Raw genomic sequence first — 23,470 nt, 5'->3', positions numbered from 1 at the left:
ACAGTTGCAGTGGTGGCTTACAGACCGCGATTGGGTCAGGGGCAGATCCCTCTCCCTTCCCCAGCCGGAGCACGTGGTTGTGACGGACGCGTCCCTCCAAGGCTGGGGTGGCCACTTGGGAGAGGCGGAGATCAGAGGCCTCTGGTCTCCGGCGGAGTCCCGGCTCCATATCAACATGTTGGAGCTGCGGGCGATTCGCCTGGCACTGAAGGCATTCCTCCCCTTTGTCAACGGGAGTGTAGTGCAGGTGTTCACGGACAACACCACCGCCATGTGGTACTGCAACAAACAGGGCGGTGTGGGGTCGTGGACCCTTTGCCAAGAGGCTCTGCGCCTCTGGCAATGGCTGGAACGTCAGGGCGTGACTCTGACGGTTCAACACCTGGCAGGTTCTCTGAACGCCAGGGCGGACGAACTCAGCCGTCGGTGCTCGGTGGATCACGAATGGCGTCTGAACTCGGATGTGGCGAGAGGCCTCTTTCAGCAATGGGGAGAGCCTTGGTTAGATCTATTCGCCACAGAAGAGAACGCGCAATGTCATCAGTTCTGCGCGTTGGAGTTTCCAAGACGGCACTCGCTCGGCGACGCCTTTCGGCGCGAGTGGAGTTGCGGTCTGTTGTACGCCTTTCCGCCTATACCACTTCTGCCCAGAGTGCTGAAGAAGATCAGGCGCGACCGGGCCCAAGTTATCCTTGTGGCTCCGGACTGGGCTCGAAGGTACTGGTATCCCGAGCTACTCAGCATGACAGTCGGTCCCTCGATCCGCCTGCCCCTTCAGGAGGACCTTCTGTCGCAGCAGCAGGGGACGGTCCTCCACCCGAACCTGTCCAGTCTCCACCTCCATGCGTGGAGATTGAGCGGCGACAGTTGAGGCCATTTGACTTGCCTCCTGAAGTCTGTGATGTCATTCTGGCAGCCAGGCGTCCCTCCACAAAGTCGGTATACGCCTGCCGGTGGAACAGATTTGTGGCATGGTGCACAGCAAAGGCTGTGGATCCCCTTTCTGCCCCTCTATCTGAGGTTCTCCTCTTCCTCCTTTCCCTTGCCCAGCAGGGCTCTGCTCTGGGCACTATCAAGGGCTATCTTTCTGCCCTTTCCGCCTTCTTGAGGCTACCTGATCAGCCATCTTTGTTCAAGTCCCCTATTGTGTTAAGATTCTTAAAGGGCATCACGCACATGTATCCTCCAGCTCCGTTCGTGATGCCTCAGTGGGACTTGAACCTGGTTTTGACTTTCCTGATGTGCGCTCCCTTTGAGCCCCTTCATTCCTGTCCTCTCCGTCTTCTCACCTTAAAGACGGCCTTCCTGGTAGCCATCACCTCTGCCAGGAGAGTGAGTGAGCTCCAGGCTCTTTCTGTTCAACCTCCTTTCTTGTCTGTTCATCCTGATAAGGTGGTTCTTCGGACCAGACCTTCTTTCCTGCCCAAGGTAGTCTCTGCTTTTCACATTGGGCAGTCCATCACCTTGCCCTCCTTCTTCCCGCCTCCGCATCCTTCAAAGGATGAAGAGCGGCTCCATCGTCTGGACCCAAAACGTGCGCTTTCATTCTATATGGATCGCACACGCCAGTTCCGGGTGGATGACCAACTGTTTGTTGGCTACGTGGGTGAGAAGAAGGGAAGGGCGGTACAGAAACGGACCATCTCTCGGTGGGTCGTCCTGTGCATCAAAGCATGCTACTCTTTGGCTCGGAAGGAGCCTCCTGTTGGGCTGAGGGCCCATTCCACTCGGGCCACGGCGGCTACTACTGCCCTGGGCCGGGGAGTCCCTTTGCAGGACATTTGCCAGGCGGCCACGTGGGCCTCGCTGCACACCTTTGCGAGGCACTACTGCCTGGACAGTCAAGTCCGGAGGGATGGCTTCTTTGGCCGTTCGGTCCTCCAGGACTTTCTGGTGTAGGTTGTATTGGTTCGCAGACCCACCACCGGGGTTGGTATTGCTGGGGTATCTATTCTAAGGTAAGGAATCTAATACTAACCTGTTTCTTTCAGATGAACAAGTTACTTACCTTCGGTAACGATATATCTGTAAGAAACAGTAGTTAGTATTAGATTCCTTACCGCCCCGCCCATCCTCCCCGTTCTGCGAACTGATACCTAGGGTTAGGGACATCCCTTTCAGGGCCCTAGTTTCAAATGGCACCAGTGTTGGTTCTCACATGGCTCTGCGTGTTCTGGCGCGGAAAAGCTGTGTGCAAAGAACTGACGTCAGCGCGCGGAGGCGGCGTCTATATACTCCAGCGACGTCATCACGGCGCACGACGCCGACGACGCGGAGCCGCAGGGGACGCCTGCAGACGACGCCTACCGACGCGCAGGGGTACTGCTACGCAAAAGTTTCCGGATCCAGACTGACGCCTGGGGATATTCTAAGGTAAGGAATCTAATACTAACTACTGTTTCTTACAGATATATCGTTACCGAAGGTAAGTAACTTGTTCATCTTGCCCATAGGCTATCATGGGGAATGCTGGCTACAGTGGTTACCTGCATATCTTCCCATAGGAGCAATATAGGACATAACAGTGTGATATCTCTGAACTCAGAATTTAATAACACACCTTTAAGAAAGGTAGTTTTTAAATCCTGTGTTAGAGAACAGCACTTTTAGAAAGTGGCTGTTCTCTTGTCTGACCTTTCTGTTTGCCTTGGCCTGTTTGTGAATTGACTATCTGGTTTGTGAGTGACAGGGGCTGGGTGGCTCCCAGAGGCTGAGTGGGCCATCCCTGGGCTGAATAGCTCCATCTGCATCTAGAGTGGTGGGAGGGGGTAGCACCTGGGCTTGAATTGGGCTGTGCCTGCCTTCCACAATGCTGGCTACACCTCCTGCTGGGCGGCTGATGACCCTGCCCCTTTCTCTGAAAGGAAAGGAGAAGCCAGGAAAACAAAGTGCTCAAGGAACACCCAGGACTGGTTCAGACCGGGCTCAGAGCCCTCCTGCACAAAGGGAACAAAGACTTTTATGGGTATAAGTACAGGACCCCTGACTACAGAAAATTAGATCATCCTCGAATCAAGAAGGAGCCTCTGCCAAGGAGAAAGCCGGAAGACTGAAGAAGGAAGACTGTCCTGCTGTTGCTTTGCTGGACTGACCTGCAGTTGCTTTGCTGCCAAGGAGAGGGGAAGGACTTTGCGTTGTGCTGTGTCCCCTTGCTTGAAGGAATCTCCAAGGGCCTAAAGAAGAGCTGGCTGCCTATTAAGAAGTCCCAGGAACAAAAGGACGTCACCCCAGCTTCCCTGAACTCTGCTGAGAGAGTTCTGCCCCTGTGCTTGGGCCAGTTGTGGTGCCTCTGGAAGTTGTACCTGTGTTGGGAAGCTGGAAACCAAGATTTTAAGAACTTTCTGCAAAGTTTAACGCATTGCTCGCTTGCGGAGCGCACCCCCGTCAGTGCGAGGAAATTCCCACCGCCGCACCTGTTGCCGCTGCCAGAGTCATCGCTACTTCGCTAGCGGAACGTACCAGTCTGGTGCGGGAAGATTACCATCGCAGCGAGTATCGTCGCAGAGCCTGTCGTCACTGGGTGAGATCGGCGCACCGTTTACTTGTGGACAGCATCACGTCACTGCGAGAGCCGTCCCAGAGCCATCGCATCGAGGGGCCACGAGGATCGCCGCTGAGCCGTGCATCGTCACCGCCCCGAAGATCGTCGCAACGTACCTTTTGCAAGCCGCTTCCACTGAAACCTGTGCACTGGAATCCACGCAAGGTATTGTATCCCTCCCCATAAAGACCGGAGTCACCGCAATACGCCCGCTACGTCCAGCGGGGTTGTTGCATTGCCTCCCCAGGGACTCAGGAGTGACGCATCGCTTGCTTTTCTCCTCTACAGCTTTCACTTGGAACTTTTGTCGCATCTAAAGGTACTGTTGGCTAAAACGTGACGCAACTGGGGATTATTTTAACGCAACCTTAAGAACACTTTTGAAACCATATTCTTGAACTGTGTATGTTGGATTTTTGTCATTTTGTCTTGTGTAGTTTAGATTAAAATACCTTTATTTTTCTCAACTGTTGTGGAGTCAGTTTGTCGTGTTTTCACTGTGTTACTGTGAGTGTTGGTACAAATACTTAGCACCTTGCCTTTGATAAGCCTGACTTCTCGTGCCAAGCTACCAAGGGGGTCAGCAGGGGTTATCTAAAGAGTGTTTCCTCCTTACCCTGACTAGAAGCAAGGGTCCCTATTTGGACAGTGGTACCTACCTCTGCCAACTAGAGACTCCCAGTTCTAACAAGAAGCATAATGTTTGAGGGTCCCTGCTGCTACTAAAATAGTATGTAGTTCTCTGTAAGAATCATTTTTGCAAATAACAAACACATCTAGCATTACAGATAAGTAACGTTTCACAATAACTGACTTTACCACACCTTGAGAGTAAAGTTAAACATTTTGCAGATGCAATGTCATCTTGTTCATACTGATGTTTTGTAAACTTTGATTGCAGCATATGCAAACATCACCTTGTATTCTTATTTATACTTTAGGTTATTCTTAGTAATGAAGATTTGAGTATACTGCTTAAAATTATTTTTGAAAATATCGGGGAAGCAGAGAAAGGCCCAAGCACAGGAAAACCATTGATAAAAAAGGAAGGTAAGGAGTTTTAACTAAGAGTCTGTGCCTAATTAATCATGGGATGTCGTTTTCAGATGCATTTCTTGTGTACATGGAGTTCTATCTATTTTAACCTAATTTCATTTGCTGTAAGAAAAAAACTTTTATTCTTTTTTCCTGATTTCTAAGACGCACTAGAGTTATATGGTTAAAATTGATATACCAGCTTTGTATATTTCTTAACTCAACAATTTAATGTCTGAATGATCAGTTTCTTCATGGATAGCATAGATATGTGAGTACATGCTCCATTGAAAATCGTTACTGTCGCTTTCTTGCGGACGTTTTTCTAGAAATTTTTAGGGCATCATAAATTTGTAAATTCTGGTCATTGTCAATATTAAATGCATAAGCTACATCTTGGTCACCATCATATACATCAGGAATATTGATCAAGTGAGTGTACTGAAAGACTGGTTAGTGTTTGCAAATACTGTGACTAATGGCATGGTAACCGTAACCTAAATGATATATCTGATAGAGACATCTAAGTGCAGATTCCTTACTTTAGAATCCTCTCCCAGCAGCAAGACTGGATCCAGAATATTTTTCTCCATAGTTTGTCCATGTGTCTGCAGAGGGCGTCGCGTAAATCCATATCGACGTCACCCAACGGATATGATGTCGATGGAGTCCATATAATCCCTGTCCGACTCGCTGACATCAGTTCCTGCTTTTCCGTGTTTGCAACATGGATCCGGAGCAGTTAGGGGGCCCTTTTTTAGGCCTATCTCGATGTTTTGTTGCGAGAACAGTGTGCTTTTTTTTGCGATGTTGTCGGGGTTTAAACCCTGTGGATCTTGTGACAGACAGAAGTTGATTCACAGATACGCATACTGTCTATGAAGCAAAACCAGGTTGAATAGGACAATTAGAGCACATAGAGAAATGCAGTGCTCAAGAGGAGGGATGTCAACCCACATCCCCGATTAAACATAAGTGAAACAGTAGCTCTGAGCACACGCAAAATTGAGTCCAAAGAAATTAATCCGAAAGTCTTCAGTGTGTCTATCTTTTCTTTAATCAATCGTTTCTTACACTAGCCAACACGTGTTTCGTCTTTGGGTGCAGACACCCACAACTTCCTCAGGGCTTTGTCATACAATTAAAGTCAAATCTGTATAATGTACGTTTCAATACATGAATATCACTGTGTGGTGTTATCATCGAGGAGCAGACTAGCACCTATCGAGTACGAGTTGGCAGCGTCCTCAATGTACTGCAGCATGTGAAACAGCGTTTTTACCTAATACCAAGCTTGACTTTGGAAGACAGAGCCCTGAGGAAGTCACAGGTGACTGCACACAGACACAACACGTGTTGGCTGGTGTAAGAAGACGATTGAATAAAGTAAAGATTTACACACTGAAGACTTTCGGATGAATTTCTTTGGACTCCTACTGTTTCACTTACGCATACTGTCTGCTGGTGGTGGCTTGGGGAACACCATGACTCTGAGGAGTGCAGTTCCTGACCGTGTCTTCAACCAAGGATGTTGAGAGCGCATCAGATGAAACTTCTGGTGGAGTGTTTATTTGAGAAATGGGTTCTCGTCAGTCCTCGCCAAAGTCTAGAGACCAGTCAAGGAGCCGTTCGGGTGAGAAGTCCCTTCTGTAGACATTGAGGAAGGCTCTGAAGCCCAAACGGTATGTATGTCCATCCCCAACGCCATCTCCCAACCTTTGGTTGCGGAGCATTAACAGGATTCCAGTCCCACGCATCTGTAAAGATCCTGGAGCTGGGGGCAACTCTCGCACAAATGCGAGGATAATTGTTTTCCCCGTATAAGGTCTTTGGGGCCCAGTCTCCCTCTGGTATGTTTTCTGGCCACAAGGAGACAGAATGTACCTTGACAGGATCCTCACTGGCACGTTTGCCCTCAATGATTGTTGGGTCCTCTAAATCCGTTATTGCATTCGAGGCGGCGCCTATGCTCAGCCCTTCGTGATTCAGACCCTCGGCGTCTGGGTTGAGTCAGCCTATGATGTCAGCAGCGCCAGTCAATGTCAATCCCATTACTCTTTCCCATGTTGAAACAACATCAAAACAGCGCTGGATGCGGCACTGATGAAGCTGTGTGCTTTGGGCAACTCTCCATGTCGTCTTATTCAACCTTCCCCTGTTTTTCCTATGGCAATGCACAGTTTGGTGGATGAACGAGGGAACATAGGGTGTCGAGAACCCTTGGTCAATACTGTCAAGCCTCCTTTGGAAAATTGGCTGACTGAATAGGGGGAAGCTAGTGGACTAGAGTCCTCTCCAGTTTAAGATTTACTTTATCCACCTGGTATGGCAACGGAGAAATGTTCTTCTTTTGCTGAGGGTTTGAGGAGGGCAGAAGTAGTCCTGGACTGCCAGCTTCCCTCAGCGGAATTGTCCACAGACCTTTAGTGGCTGTTCTTCATCAAGGTGAGACAGGAGTGGAGAGGTCTGAAGCAGTGGCAAGAGCGGCTCACTCTGTAGCGCAGGGCTCACGGTTCAATCCCTGGCGCCGGGGGCAGCTCAGCTCCGCATAATGCGAATCTAGGCAGTAGCTCACTTAATCTCCCCAACGGCCCCAGCACCTTGATACCCTTAGGGTTGATACATTTGCATTTTACAAACGTGGAATTATTTAATTATTTAACTTATAATGAGTCTCTGCTTGACCTTTTGGTCGGTGGCTGAGCGAGACCTGTGTCGGGTGCGCCAGTTGACCGGGATGTGGGCCATAGGCATTGACCCACCCTTGGGGACCCACTTTGTCACTTGAGGTATCCCCTCACAAAATGGCTGGTGGTTCAAGCTACTACAGCTTTGCCGGACCCTATTGTCTTTCCCTTGGTTCCACCAAAAAAGAGTCCTGATGGCTAGAACATTGTGGGAGGAATATATTCCCTTCCATTACTTCGGCATGGAGGTCCTTAAACACTGCTTTGGTAGATTTTCTAATGCTTTATGGGGCTCTGTGGCGCAACAGCTGCCTTCTCTTTCATAGGAAGCCAGGAGAGAGCTCCTGCAGTTGGTGCAAGATGGTGAGGAAGCGGCATAATTCACCATAAAATGGGATGTGGACACCGTTGATTCAGTGGATGAAGCTATGGCAGTCAGTTGCACTGTGCAGACATGCATGGCTGCATCAGTCTGGGTTTTCAGAGCCTGTTGAGAAATTCCTCAAAGATATGCTGTTTGGTGTTCATTTATTTGGTGAACATGCTGATTTGGCTTTAAGGCACTTCAGAGCTGATTTATATGATAAGACCACCTGAAATGTCTTTGACAATTTTGGTTGGATTCTTCTATCTGACCTGCGTAGAATGAAGTGTTTCTGCATGACTGAGTTACAAAATGCCTTTCATTGGGTTCTGACTAATGTAGTGTTTCTGCTTAATTCAGAGGTTTATGGTTGTTTCGATAACCTTGCGTTCTTTCCCTGTCCCTTAATCACGGTAAGTAGGGATTGCAGAAGCTGTATTGCATAAGTGGCTTTCTTGTTTATTCTGCTGGGTCCAGAAGTGGTGGCTTTATCCACCATATCTGTCAATTACATTTTTTAAGCTCTTTATCTGTTTGGTTTTTTAATTGATATACATGTCTTGTAGTTTTCTCTATTCTGAAGAAGAGTTGATGCCTTTCTGGTATGTACCTTACTCTATGTGGAGTATCCTTTGTATGCTGCCATTGTATTTCTCAACATAAATATGCTGAGCTGGGGTTGCTCAACCAGAGCACTATTAAGCTCTATTTTGAGAGTGCAGATTTCCACCCTGTGTGTTGGATTATTCCTGTCATTCGAGATCATACTTTATGCTTATTTTTATGATCCTCTGTCTTCCAGTCAGATATTAGATGTTGCTGATGCTTGATACTAAAATCTCTCTACTTTTGCTTGATTTTAAGCATTCTTAACCAAAGTTTACCATCTTGTGAGTTGTTTGACAATCTGTGTTTTGTTCTTCGGGTTCTGTCATATAGTACTGCTATTTCATTGGCTCTTCAGTCCTTTCATACAAACATGGTTGTCAAGAACCCTTGGACAAAATTGTTGTTTTTCTGCGTTTATCTCATGTTTTTATAGTTCTCCAGAGGTCGTAGTCTGAGGCTTTTTCATTCCTTATCTTTAGAGGGTACTTAATATTCTTGTCTCTTTTGGTTTGTTATAACGCCTTGCATTATTACTACAGATTTTCCTTCCTTCCTGGAGGACAGTTTCCTCTATGGTGTACATTTACTTCTCGATTAAGGTTTTCTTATATGTGGCCTATGAGGGAATAGGTGTTTACTTCCTAGCTTCTACTTTTTGTACATGGCTTTTATTTTTATCTTACATCGAGGTGCTTGTAGTTGGGCTCACACTTAGTGAATTTTGTTTCCTATATATCATGTACACATTGATGTTTATCTTCTAGATTGATCCGATGCCTTTCTTTCTATATTTAAGGATTGTTGTTCTTCTAGGTGACAATTATTTTCACCATTCTACTGACTCTAATTGTTTGTAGTTTGAGTACACACTTTGCAGAGTGTTGTTTCTAGATGGAATATATAAAATCGACTGGATTCTTTTTTTTTTATAGAATCTTTTTTTAAATAAAAAAAGGTAGGTTATAAGTATGGACAAGCCTTTCAGGATCATCCATAGATGGGTCTCTATTCATAAAGTAAGAACACATACTAAACTTGGCTTCTGCTACACTTTGAATGTTCCTTTTCTTACTTTATATCTTCCACTTATATGTAAATGTAAAATGTAAATGTGGGTGTACTTGTAAAGCGCACTGCGACTCCAAGGAGTATCCTGGCGCTGAAGACCGCTGGGGAACCCGTCCTGGTTTTTCCTGTAAGATGGTCCCTTTCTGGGTATCTCCAAGGTGAAACCAGGCATCCTCAGCGTCTGTGGGGGGACCGTTGTAGAGATGAGGCAAGCTTAATGCCCAGAGTTGCCGAGTGTGCTCCCTGATTAGAGTAGGCACCGAGGCGAGAATTATCGAGTCCGATTTGACCCTGGTCCACGACCCTGCCACGTCGGGAATTGAACCCTGGTCCTGGGCCGTTCTCTGCTTACGGGTCTGCCGCCTCTAACCAGTGAGCCACACCACTCCACTATTGCTTCATACTAATGTCTCAGGCAACTTTAATTTCGCTGATGTTTTGAATGGCTGTTGCTTTCCTAAATGGTATGATGCCCACTATTATTTCCATATTGGTATGTCAGTATTGTCTGACTGATTAGTTGCTTTCCTTTATATCTGTGTGTTATACTTTTCTCTTGCCAATACATGGTGGTTATTTATTTTGCTCCTATGCCAGTGCATATCTTGTAGATCTCATTGAGATATTGGTATTATCTCTAGTCGATTTTCTTAGGGAAAGTCTGGTCTATGGCAATGTTTGGTATTGCAGATGGTGGCTTTGTGGTCTAGTGCGTCTACTTTAGGGGCCTGTGTTGTCCTTTGGGTCACAGGCTCAGCCGTCAGCAGGTCCACTCAGTCTTTCATCCGTCTGAGGTTGATAAAATGAGTAGCTTTGAGTTGGGCACCAATAAACATCTATTATTCAATGCCAACATACCTTTTGCAGGTATTCTGCACATTCCACATACACAGGTTGCTATGTTGTGTTGTCTTCAACTTTTTTATACAGTATTTGTTATGCTTCCCACAGGTGAAGACCATTCTCTTTGTTTATAGAGCAGGTCTGGTTTTGATAGAATTCTCTATGGAGAGGTACTGCTCAATGCCGTGGCCTGCTGTTCTGTGTGTTGCAAGTATCGAGCCTGCTGTTGGAGTCTAGTTATGTCCACAGACCGCTTTATATTATGGAGTCATTTGGCAAAATTGTCCTACTATCATGGTTATCGTTCTTTCCTTTCTTTCAAGGTCTTTATCACTTTTCTATCTGTGTTCTTGTCTGCAGGGTTTTTGCCATGAGCATGAATGGATTTGGATCCCCTTAAGGGTAGAAATAGTTTTCTATTCATATTATTTCTTGGCTTCTACCAAGGTTTGTTAGGTCAACAGGTGTGATTTATTTTCATCCTTTTGAATGTTTTATGACTTTATTCATCCGTGGTTCCTTCCACAGATTTTTTATATATGGAGTATATTATTGCTCACCTCTCCTTTTTATGAATACTTGGACTTTTTTATCTTGTTCTAGACCAGTTTTGTTCTACTTAGAGACTTTTAACTTTTTAATCCTCCTCCGGGTATGGTATGCTTTGGTATTTCATTCTAAAGTAAGCAATCCACATCCCACCCCACCTCAGGAAATGCTACTGGCTCACATCTAATTCAAAGGTAAGGAATCTGCAGCTAGAAGTCTCTATCAGATGAACAAATTCATTACCTTTGGTAACACATTATCTGGTAGAGACAGGATCTAGCCGCAGATCCCTTAACAATCCTCCCCGCTCTGCGAACTGAGTCCTCTTTTGTCTCAATGCTGTTTTTTATTGAAATTCACATGTGAATTATTTTGCTATGGAAATTCATAACTTGAATTAAGAATTTTATAATTATTTGACACAAGGGTGTTTTTATTTTAGCACCCTGTTTCATTAGGCGGTTTCTATATGTGGTTCCATGTTGTGAGTGAGGAAACCAGTCATGGAAGAAACGGACATCAGTGCATCGATTATATGGACTCCATTGGCATCACATCGGGTGGACGACATTGATGCAGACTCGCACGGCGGATATACTATGGAAAAATAAGTTCCGGATCCAGCATTGCGCCAGGGAGAGTATTCTAAAGTAAGGAATCTGCAGCTAGATCCTGTCTCTACCAGATAATGCATTACCAAAGGTAAGTAAATTGTTCATTTGAGACCTAAATGCAAGCCTTTTAGCATAGCTCAGCAGAGTAATGTGCCTGTTCCAGAGACATGTGTAACGAAAATTGTCCCCTGTTAAGTTCGCAGTTGGTACACTTAGTCTCTATTTCTTCTGAGGTGCACAAAATGAGATCTATTGAGTTAGGCCAAAGTGACACATCATTACAGCACTTCAGTAACGCCTCGGTTACTGAAGTGCTGTAGAAAACACTAAATTGATAAAAGTGATTATGCTGTATAAAAAGTGATTAAGGCGCTTTTTTGGTCTCGTTAGACAGTGCATGTGCTGTCTGAAAGACACATATGTATTCAATACTAGGGTTTCACCCCACCTACTGGCTTCCTATTTGCTGGCCACAGCATACATTGTGCCCCTCACCTAACACATATACGCTGCCATTGCAGACTGTGTGTTTTGGTGCAGACAAAACTTGAGTCAACATGGCACACATCCCTTTGTTTCATGATTACGAAGCACTACCTGTGGCATAGGTAAGTCACGCCTCACAGCTCTAAGGCAGGGTGCAATATGCCCCTACAGTGTCTAAGTCAATTTTTAGGCATTGTAATTGCTGCAAAGCCATATTGAGTACGTGGTCTGGGAATGTTTCATTAAGAACATCACAGATCCATGATGGCTTTACTCACTGCTAACAAGTTTGGTATAAAATTTCTCAGCATAATAAACCCACACTGATGCCAGTGTTGGATATATTTCAAAATGCACTCAGAGGACATTTTAGATATGCCCCCTGAAAAACGACCAACTCACTAGTGTGAAGCTGACTGGTCTACACCAGACTGCCACGCTCAGACATGTTTCTGACCCGAGGTGGGAGCCCTTGTGCTCTCGTGGTTCAAGAACAAAGCCTGCTTGAGGTGGAAGTGCTTCTGACCTACCCTCAAGCAGGAACAGCATTCAGGGAGGTGAGCCTCAAACGCTTCCTGACTTATGCTATGCTAGCCAGGGCATCTCCAGATAGTGGAGACGCCTGCCCCCTCACCAAGCCCCACTTTTGGCTGCAATGTCAGCGGGAAAATTAGTAAGCAGGAAAGCAGGACAGGTGTGTCCCCTGTCACCCAGGACTACCCCTAAGGTGTCCTGAGCTGAAGTGACCCCTCCTTCGACTGTCCTCCATATTGGTTGTGGGGATTTTAGCCAATAGGATCAGGGGTATGCCCCCTCCCCAAGGGACGGGGATATGCAAAGGCTATAGTTGCCCTAAAAGTGAGTAGCCCATTGGCTACTATCTGCCAGTAATGCCCCTAAATTGAGTACAAGGTTGTGTGGGGCCACCCCTGAACTTTGATCCTTAGATTCCTGGTAACCTAAAGAAGAAGAAGGGCAGAAGAGACGTGCTGCAGTGAAGACTCCAGACAAAAATTGACTCGGCCCCAGCCCTGCTGGCCTGTCTGCAGCCCTTGAATAAACCTGCTCCAAAAAGCTACTAATCCAGCTGGTTGAGCATCCTCCGCAACCCTGGGAGGACTGCATTGTCCACAAAGAAACCCTCAAGAAGAGCTCCAGTGCTCTGTTGAAACGCACAACCAGACCTCCGTACTTACCTCTGTACCCAACACCTTTGCCCAAGTCCAAGTGGTCCACTGGTTCTAAGAAGGATCCCCAGTGGTCCTGAGCTTGAGTCCATCCCAGAGTGACCTCTCCTGAACTCCACGACGACACCTGCAACCTCGACATGAAGGGTCCCCCAACCACGCCCTGCTCCGGTAAGACTTCTTTGACATTCAAAGACAGCCCTGCACCCGAAGTCCCCGGCCTTGGGGGGCTCGACCGACTGTGTACCCGAGTTCTGCAGCATCCCGACTTACATCCAGAGCCACTGGTTTCCTTCTTCCGCCTCCTGGCCCAAGTCTGCAGCATCTGTTCAAAATCTTCAGTCTCCATTGCTTTGCATTGGGCACCCAACGCTGTGTTAGCACTCTGCACCTGGCCACTGCTAACAATAGGAGTGTTTGGTGCTGCCTCATGCCCCCCCCGAGTGCTGATCCTAACCCCCAGAGATTAACCCCTAACTCTAATTTTAACTACCTTCAACGAGCACCTCTTTGCACTCTCTCAATCTCCATTGACTAACATTGGGCCCCATTGACCAAATTTGACCTCTGCAAACGGCTGTCCCAGGGCCGCTGGTGGTGCAGTCTCTACACTTACCTAACCCTTGCCCAGTCCTAAAACCCGAAGGCTGGATTTGTACATCATGTACTTACCTGAGAAATTGCATGATTGTTTTCCTTCCAAAGGTTAACATTGAACTGTTCGAAAAATGCAGTGTCCATTGTTCATATTTAAAAAAATTGTGATACTGCAAAACTTATTTTACTGCAACTATGTATCTTCTAAGTGTAAACATACAAAAAGTAATATTTGTACAAACAATTGGTCTTGGATTAATTCATTGAGTGTGTGTAATCATTTCTTGCCTGAGTGTGTACATCACATTCTTAACACAGCCCTCTGATAAGCCTACTGCCTGTCCATACTACCACAAAAGAGAACATTTCCAATGATCTACTTTAGCCTTTAGGGATCAACTGGTTTCTGAGCATACTATACATTACTTTGGTATAGGATATACAGAGCCAGTTTCCTACATTCACCATATACCCAAGGGTACAAACTGTGTTTAAAAGTGGTGCCACTGACAGCCAGACATCAGATTATATTTTTCCTGAAGAGTGGATTGAAGTTGAAGAAAGACTGCCTTGCTGTTCCCTGGACCCAGCAAAGAGAGACTGCACCAAAGAATGGACTGCACCTGCTGCTTTCTTGGCCAACAGATCGGAAACTGTGACTGTGGTGCCCTGCTCAAGAAAAAGTCATGGCTGAGCCTCAGACAGAAGATGCGACTACAAGAGTCAGTCGGCTGCTTTCTTGTTACAGCTACAGGCCCACAAAAGCTGAAGAAGCTTGTCTTCGTGATTTTGTAACCAAGAGCGCCTGCTGCTGAAGCTTGGGAGACTGAGTTGCATCCACGTCCGTTGGACCCGGGAGAGTTGTTGGAATTACATTTTGTCACCCAACAAGGGACCTAATGCCAGTTGAAGGGAGTCACTGTTTTTTCTGTTACCGGAGATCAGTAGACTAGTAGCAACTGATTGTTCTCTAGACATCAACTGTCATTTGATTTACATCAACCTCTGTGGCCAAAGCCTCTGTACTGTATTCGTGGACTGAGGTTTAGCCCCAGGAAGACCCTGTCACCGTATTAGCATCCTTGAACATCTCCAGCATCCTGCAACCCTTGCATCAGGACTGCTCCATTAAAGTCTATCGCAGTTTGCTGATAGAGCCTGGAGCTGGACTGAAAACTACTTTTACTGTGAGGAACCTGTACAACTAAGCATTTTTGATCTCTGGGACTCACTTCATGCGGTCTAGCTGGGGGAGGGATAAAACGCACATGTTATCCTGGACACGCTCAGCGGGCGCGCCGCCGGCGCGCTAAAGGCAAGCCCACCTGCGCCCGTCCGCCTCCCGGGAGCATCCAGCGCCAGCCATGCTGCCTGGCTGAGGTGCTGGGTGGTAAAAGGGTGTATAATCGCGAGGAACTTATGGCGTTGAATGTTTCAGAATGTAAAGGAGGTAGGCAGTGGGAATTTCTGCACAGCCTCTCTAAGTCGTGTCCCTCTTGTAAATGTTGCCTCCAACCAAGGCACATAGATCCCCCCCACCTAGCTGTGAGCGAGACCAGGATTTATGCAGCACTTATTAACTTCCGCTCCATGGCTAAGCACGCATCTGACATTTTTTAGCTCTTTTCGGATGCTAAATTAGATGTTTTATTTATAACCGAGACGTGACTGAATGATTCTTGTGCCCCGGTGGTTGAGTATGCTATTCCCAGGGGCTACAAAATCATCCGAACCGACCGGAAAACTGGGAGAGGCGGTGGAACGGCAGTGGTGTTCAGGGATACTTGGTCCTTTTCCAGTGAGGTCTCTGGCGAGTTGGGAGAGGGTGAGTCCTTGGACTTCACTTTTATTTTATCTCTTCATTTCACGCTGTGAGGCACGTTGGTGTATCGCCTGCCTGGCCCGCCCGGAGCTTTTTTAAAAGCCCTGGACGATGTCCTCATTCCTCGCGCCCTCCGTTTCTCCAAGTTTCTACTCCTGGGAGATTTTAATATTCACCTGGATGCACTAGAAGCCCCTGAGCCCAGGGCTCTCCTGGACTCATTCAATCTGGCTCAGCTGACCCAGTGGGTCAAGATGCCGTCGCATTCAGGGGGCCACTTATTGGACCTAGTCTGTACTAATTTTGATGTGTCTATGAGGGAACCAGAACAAGTTACCTGGTCTGATCAGGTTTTCGTGGTCTATGGGGAAGTCTCCGCGTACTTCTGCCGTATTTCCTGGCGCCCGCCCCCGAAAATTAATCTTCCGGCATTCTCTGAAGCTCTGCTTCAGGCCCACCCGGCACTTGCCCTTGATCCTGTTGGGGCGATGGATAGCTTTGACTCCTGGATTAGCCGAGGGGTTAGCTCCACTGCCAAACCAGCTTCCAGTGGTAAACAGCTCTTTCCACCATCGAAGCCTTGGTTTTCAAATGCTCTAAAGGAGCTGAAACTGGGTTGTAAAAAATTGGAGCGCAGCTGGCGTCAGGAGTACTGTCTTTCCACTAAGTCCGCGCTCCGTACAGCTCGGAGGGAATATTACACTGCTATTAGGAAAGTGAAAAGTAACTACTATGTTGGGCGGATTACCAGAGCTAACAACAATAGCAAGGAGATCTTTTCTATTGTTAAGAGCTTTCTATCACCCTGTGCGGAGCAAAGGATTCTGCCAGCCTCTGCGCAATGGTGTGAGGAGCTGTCTTCCTTCTTTATTGAGAAAATAACAAAGATTCAGGACAGCCTGGGAATTTTTTCCCATGAACAAAGAAGTACTCCTCTGGTGCCCCCTCTTATTTCCGATTTACCTACCTCCCTGTTCACGCAACTCCTGCCTGTGGCTGAGTCTGACATTTTAGCTATTCTGAATTGTTTGAAATCAGGCTCCCCTACAGATCCGTGCCTGGCCCGAGTACCAACTGGTGTAGCTGAGGTTGTTTGTTCAGAGGTAACTGAGATTATTAATCTATCCCTTCAGACCGCCACCGTTCCCGTGTGTTGGAAGCAGGCTAAACTCTTACCCCGTCTCAAGAAATCTTGTTTCGATCCCGCTGTTCCATCAAACTATCGTCCAATCTCTCTTTTGCCAGCCATGGCTAAAGTTTATGAGAACGTGGTATTTCGGCAGCTTGAGGCCTTCGTGGACACATCTAGTGCTCTTCACCCTGCTCAATCCGAGTTTAGATCCTCCTATAGTACAGAGACTGTGCTGGTGGAAATGACAGAGGTGATCAGGGAGTGCCTGGATGGAGGCGGCAGGGCGGCTCTGATCTTGCTGGACCTCTCTGCCGCCTTCGATACGGTGCCCCACCAGTTACTTCTTGCTCGGTTGTCATCTATTGGCATCACTGATCCTGCATTGGATTGGATAGAGTCCTTACTAGACGATCGCACTCAGCAGGTCTGGGTGCCTCCCTACTAGTCCTCCGTTGGGAAACTTTCAACGGGGGTGCCTCAGGGCTCCACGTGGAGCCACCTGCTTTTCAGTATATATCTGACCCCCCTGATTTTTTTAGCAAAGGAAATGGGAGCAAAAATTATAGCCTACGCGGATGACACCCAGATGCTATTTACTTGGAAGGACTCTGATCTGGATACCAATGCCGCTCAGATCTACCTTTCATCTGTTTTCCACTGGCTTGCACATGCCCAACTACGGAGACGGTGTGATTGCACCTGTATATACAAAGCCGTAACAGGCATACAGCTGGAGAATGAAAAATTTAATAAAATATACAGGTGCAATCACACCGTCTCCGTAGTGATGACATGAACAAGATCAAGTTAAAAAGAATTGCATTATTGAGCTGAATAACTGGTTTACTAAAGAGTACTGGATAAATTGTTGAATTTGGGGATGTATCCCGTCTTCGCAGTGCGACAGAGTGAGCACGAAAAGTGTGCTTTGCATTTTTTCATACTGAAGTTTTGGCTGTGGGAAGAGGCGATCCACGGCTTCTAGAAGGAGTGCACTCACATTTAGTTTTGTCTGGCTTAATGCTTTGTTCATTGGCATTCCCGGCTATCTGGTTAAGAAACTTCAAATCATACAGAATGCCATAGCCAGACTCCTGTTCGACATCTCTTGGAGATCTAGTGTTCGGCAGCATCTGCGGGATCTGCATTGGCTACCTGTGGCCCAACGGGTGCAATTCAAGGCCCTTATTCTATCTCACAGGGCGGTTCCTGGCCAAGGGCCTGCGTACCTTAGGAGGCACTTTGATCTGTATACGCCTAGCCGTCCCTTGCGATCAGCGCCGGCTGGTCATCCTGCGGTTTTGTAGGTCACGCTCGGGAGGCCAGTCCCTTTCTGTTAAAGCACCAGTTACCTGGAAAGACCTCCCTGTGGAGCTACAGCATACACAGGACTTTCACCTTTTTAAAAAACATTTAAAAGCTCATCTTTTTAAACTGCTTATCTAATTAAACCTGCCCCCTCTTCCACAGCCCACGCACGCGCCAGGACACTCTAGAGTATTAGAGCGCGATGTAAGTCTTTTTATAACATAACATAACATAACCTAGTTTGCTGACCAAAGTAGAGCCAGAGTAGTAGTTGGAACTTTATAAAAGTTTTACAGATTTTACCGTTAGCTCGGTTCTTTATAGTGATTTATTGCACTAAGTGTAGAAGCAGTGATTGATTGTTCCTTTGAAAATTCATATCTCTGGACACTGCAGGAATTTGTGTCATTGAGGTGTCTATGTAAAAATTAAAATACAACCTATTTTAATAAATTTGGTGTCTGATTTTTGCTTAGTCTTATGTCGGTCTCATTCAGCTGTTTTGGTTCTGCTTAATGCTTTACATTTGTTCCTCTGTTAAAGCCTGACTGGCTGAGCCCATGCTACCTAGGGTTGAGCTACGATTTAAAAAAGGAATATGATGGGACCCAGAACATGCAATTAGTTTATTACATGGAATGGTCTCCCAACCACACCATATAATAAACCACTTTCCTCACATTTGTTTGATGCATACTGTATCTATAGTATGATTTACTACACAGGTTGCTTCGCACCCACAATTTTGCAACATATGTTTCCTCCTTCACTCTTCATCATCCCTCAATGGGACTTTAATCTGGTACTGAGGTTCCTGATGTGTGCTCCCTTTGATCCCTTGCACAGTTGACCTCTCCGGCTCCTTACCATCAAGATAGCCTTCTTGGTGGCAATAACATCTGCATGGAGGGTCAGTGAGCTTCAGGTTTTGTCATCCAAGCCTCTGTATTTAACATCTACCCAGACAAGCTGGTTTTCTACTGAAAGTCATCACTCCCTTTCATGTAGGCCAGTTCATCACCCTATATATACATATATATATATATCCAACAAGGAGCACAGAGGGTACAATTAGAACCCAAGTCGCCCTCCACTCATATAGTCATTTAAACAACAATGACTTGGTCCTCATAGGCAATTCTATCTAAATTCAAACGTATAACTCATACCGTAATTTTACAGTTATCTCCCGTTTTCTTTAGTTGCACTAGGGGTAGAGAGTACAACGTTTATTGCCAAATTAAAAACGCCTCCATCCCAATTGCGACAGTCTATATAAAGCACCAAACAATAATGTGTGCTACTGTGGAAAAAATGTGCTAAGGCAAGATGACCCCTCACGGGCTAACCACCATCGGGATACCTGATAGGTACTCACCAGATAAGCCCTGTTATCATCATCGGCGATCATCGAGCCAAAAGTAAATGTGTTCAAACAAAAAGTGAGTGCAGTGAAGTACACGTGAAAAAGTAATACCAAAATGTGTAGTTAAAATGTGTAGGAATGCACGATTACTGCTTCTTTATTTTAAACTTCGTGCAACCTACCAGGTTAAAAAGCAAGGTTGGCTGCTAAACATGCACACCAGTTACCACAAGCCGACATGTTTCATTGCCTCCTCAATTTTATGGACAATTTCTTCAGGGCTATAGTTTTTTACCACTGCAACGTTGTTGAACACATCAAGACCTTAATGAGCCAAGGTAACTCCTACCGACCATAAGGATTCATACGCAATTTTTGCGTAAGGCTGCACCCCTGCCTGTGGGTCGCCCTTTATTTCTAGTCGGTAGCTATCTCGACCAGGTCAGTAAACGGCACGATATCTCCACCCATCACCCTGTCTACTTTCAACACTCTGCCATATCCCTCTAAAGAAGAAGAGCAATTTCAGCAACTGGACCTAAAAAGAGCGTTGTTGTTATACATTATACCTTGACTGCATGAGACCGTTCAGGTGGATGACCAACTCTTCCTGGGCTATGTCTAAGCGAAGAAGGGAAAGACTGTGCAGATGCGGCCCATCTCCCTGTGGATTGTGCGCTGCATTAAAATCTGCTATGCATTGGCCAAGGATCAACCCCTTTGGGCTTGCGTGCTTATTCCACCAGAGCCAAGACTACAACCACGGCATTAGCATGTGGAGTCCTGGACATCTGCCAGGCAGCAGGGTGGGCCTTTCTGCACACATTCACAATACACTACTTCCTGGCCAGTCAGGTAGGTAGGGATGGGCAGCTTTGCAAAAACACCTTCAGGGAGGTATTGCTTGGGAATTTAATAGAAGGTAAGTATTTGCGGCTAGAAGTCTCGATCAGATGAACACGTTATTTACCTTCGGTAATGCCTTATTTTGTAGAGACTCTATCTTGCCAGAGATTTCTTACAGACTCACCCATCCTCCCCGCTCTGCGAACGGATTTCTAGGGGCAGAGCGTTCCCCTTTCAGGGCCCTAGTTTTCCACACTAGTGGTCAGTGATCTTTGTGGCACTGAGCTCCTGGCGTGAGAAGTTGCGGAAAGAAACTGACATCAACGTGCTGGGGTGTTGCCTATATAGGCACTGTGCACATCACTTCCAGTGCGGATGCTGACGCGTGGAGCCGAACAACACCACCCACCAGCTCGCCGGGGGACTGCTAGTGAAAAATATATGAATCTAGTCTGATGCCTAGGGATAATTCTAAGATAAGGAATCTGCTGCTAGAGAGTCTCTAGCAGATAACGTTTAACTGAAGGTAAGTAACTTGTTCATTAAGACTGATGTGTGCAGGCATTGCAGCAACCTTTATTCCCACAGGTATTGTCATTTCTAGTCAGAACCACGCCTTACTTGTGCGGCACACAGGAACATTGATGTTAATGTCTCGAGCAAGGAGAGCATGAAAACATTAATAGATCTAAGGCTTCCAGCTGTAATGTTTAAAAGGATGAGAAATTAGCAGGAACAATATTACTGAAGGTAAGGACTTTTTATTTTGGTATGGATTCTATTCTACTTCTGATCTTGTTATGGTGAAGCAGCACCAATTTCGCGCAATTTCAGTTAAGTGGGTATCTGCAGTTTTAAACAATGCCCTTCCTTATGCATCTTCTCTTAAATACCTTTCAAAATACCGTAATTGATCACTTTGATCCCCAGACACATCTAAAGAGTCATTGGAGGCACCGAAGTTGATGCAGAGCCTGAGTGCTTTAAGAGAAACACAGAAAGAAATCCCAATCGGAATCCAACCAGAAGATGTGACAAATTTGCTACTAAATTTCGAAATCAGAAAGGTATGAATAACTGAAAAAGAATATGCTTCAATGTTTTTTTGTTATCAAATGAAATGTTGTCTCCTTCCCTAATCAAGTATGTCAAAGCACAATAATGAGAAATGGAAAACTTTATTAGTGTTTCTGATTTGAACACCAGCTAACTTCGTTAAAAAAAAATCTACATCATAAATGTTGCCTGAGGCTACTTAGACCAATACAAACATAAAACGTGAATCCAAGAATAAAAATATAGAAATATGAATTATTAAATCAAATACATGAAGAAGAAATAAACTATACAGTAAAACAACATTGCAGTACATGCAATTGAAACTAATAAGGTTTTTATTTATTGTACAGTGCAAGTAAGGACAAAGCTATATTTAAAGAAATAGTAAATACATTCCATGCTGGAGGAATTTTCCGTTTGTGGGAAGCATTAAGAAACAAACCTTTTCTGTAATTTGCATGGCTTATATGAAAAATAATCAGGCTTCCTGAACAGGAGGTTATTCGTGTTGTCATGCTGTGAAATTGCACAGAGCAATACTCAAATCCTTGCAGTTTCCTATTGGTGTTAAAGCTGTGTCTGTTTAGGATGACATAACATTTGCCTGTGCTGAGGATATTACTAGGTGGAGAACTGCCAGGTTTTATTTTTCATTTTAAAAGCCAAGTAGTTCCATACCAACGTTGCTACCATTGTGATTGATTTAAGCCTTAGTGCAGAGCTGTGTAGCTGGTGTGGAGGAATTGCTACCTTCTGAGCAGGATATCTTGGCTTGAAGAACGATAAGAAAAGTTACCTTCTGTATTACTAGTAAATCAACAGATCGCCGAATGCTGATCGCAATACATACAAAAAGGATACTGGGCCAGCGTCATTCCTCAAGCACACAGGAAGGACACAGTGTCAACATGTCCAAAAAGTAGCAACGACTAAAACAAGGTCCCGGATGTGCACCCTCATGGTAACAGCCTATAACACAGGGTGTTGAATGAACCCACCAAGGGGATATTACATGGGAATGCCTAATTCACCACAGAGGTGCATCTTCTCCAAGAGACCCACCCCCACAAAGCAGGCTGCAAGCAACTTAAGGACAGGGTTTTCCCTAGCAATATTTCTCCTCAGCTGATACAAAGATTGCAATGTTTGGAATCAACTAGCGGGAAGATCAACTAATGATCAACTAAAGGATAATAGTTGACGAGGGTGGTCGTGAGATGAAAACACAGCCACAATCAGGGTCAGGCGCACTTTCTAATTCAGACTATGCCTCCCTTGGGCAGAAATAAAGACTAAAGCATTGTTATGAAGGAAGAGTTGGACAAAATGCAAAATAAATATGGGGGCACTGCTGTAATATCAGCACCTGTGAAATTCCACCTGTAAGAGCTTGGGTTGGTGGATGGGTGGAAATACCAACATTAGTTGGGAACTAAAGACCCACACTACCTGGCTGCCCTTAAAAGATACACACAAATACATTACATGTTCCTTTACAAGAGATGGTTATCTGAGGTGAAGGAGTTCACTAGGACCCCATAAAGCTGTCCAACTATGCCCCACCTCATTGGCACTCAAGAAGGGCTTGCAAAATTGGTCAGGGAGGAGCAAGGGACATGGCAATTGAATAATATGCTGTTAAAAGATCCAGTAATAATCAATACTATCACACAAACAATTAACATGACATAATTAAAAATGATAATGGGGAGATCAGTGCGGCTACTCTTTGAAAGCAATCAAAGCAGTCCTGCAAGGACCTTTGCAGCAGAGACGGCAAAACTAAAGAAAGTACATGAGACATTAAAACTCCAGCTGAGAAAAAAGATTAATGAGGCCATACATAAACGTGTGCAGCCTCAAGAATTTGAGACAGAGGATATTGGCCTTAAGGAGACAAATTAAAATGGTAGAATTTGACAGAGCATGTTATGTATTAGTAAGAATAGGAAACCTTTAATAGCAACTAGCTAATATGCCTGGTAAATCTTTGCCAAAATTACTACGAGCATAAGAGGCACGAAGCAAATTAGCGATTTTTAAAGATAGAGGAGGTACACTGTATACAATGGAAGGTAAAAAGGCCAGATGGTTAAATTAATTCTACTGGGTGGTATACGGGAGAGAACATACTAACTTGAACAATGTAACTCCTGTCTGGAGGATGCTCATCTACCTACTTTTTAGACCACTGAGAGGGAAAGCCTACAATAATCTATTTACAAAGAGGAGGGGAGCTATATCCAGACAACACCTGTCAAAATCCCCTGGACCGGATTGGTTTACAATTAAGGACCTGATTTATAATTTGGCACCGAGTACTCCATCACAAATGGGATGGATACCTGTCCACCTTA

At 45.6% G+C, this 23,470-nt stretch overlaps 1 protein-coding gene and 1 long non-coding RNA gene across 3 annotated transcripts in view; one reads left to right on the top strand and one right to left on the bottom strand.

The window, feature by feature from the left end:
* The window catches only part of VPS13C (vacuolar protein sorting 13 homolog C), a 2,773,485-nt gene that overhangs the window by 1,074,125 nt on the left and 1,675,890 nt on the right, over positions 1–23,470 (top strand). For both annotated transcript variants that reach the window (XM_078680824.1, XM_078680823.1), the window contains exons 35-36: positions 4,483–4,591; positions 20,985–21,121. In XM_078680824.1, the coding sequence (XP_078536950.1) occupies positions 4,483–4,591; positions 20,985–21,121 (246 nt within the window). The remainder of the gene's footprint in view (positions 1–4,482; positions 4,592–20,984; positions 21,122–23,470) is intronic.
* LOC144822865 (uncharacterized) overlaps positions 1–23,470 on the bottom strand; it is a 790,049-nt gene that overhangs the window by 188,716 nt on the left and 577,863 nt on the right. The window lies entirely within an intron of this gene.

The sequence above is a fragment of the Lissotriton helveticus genome, chromosome 3_1 (genome assembly GCF_964261635.1).
Source record: "Lissotriton helveticus chromosome 3_1, aLisHel1.1, whole genome shotgun sequence".
Lineage (NCBI taxonomy): Eukaryota > Metazoa > Chordata > Amphibia > Caudata > Salamandridae > Lissotriton > Lissotriton helveticus.
The sequence above is the reverse complement of the archived record's forward strand: the minus strand, read 5'-3'. Positions and strand labels throughout refer to the sequence as shown.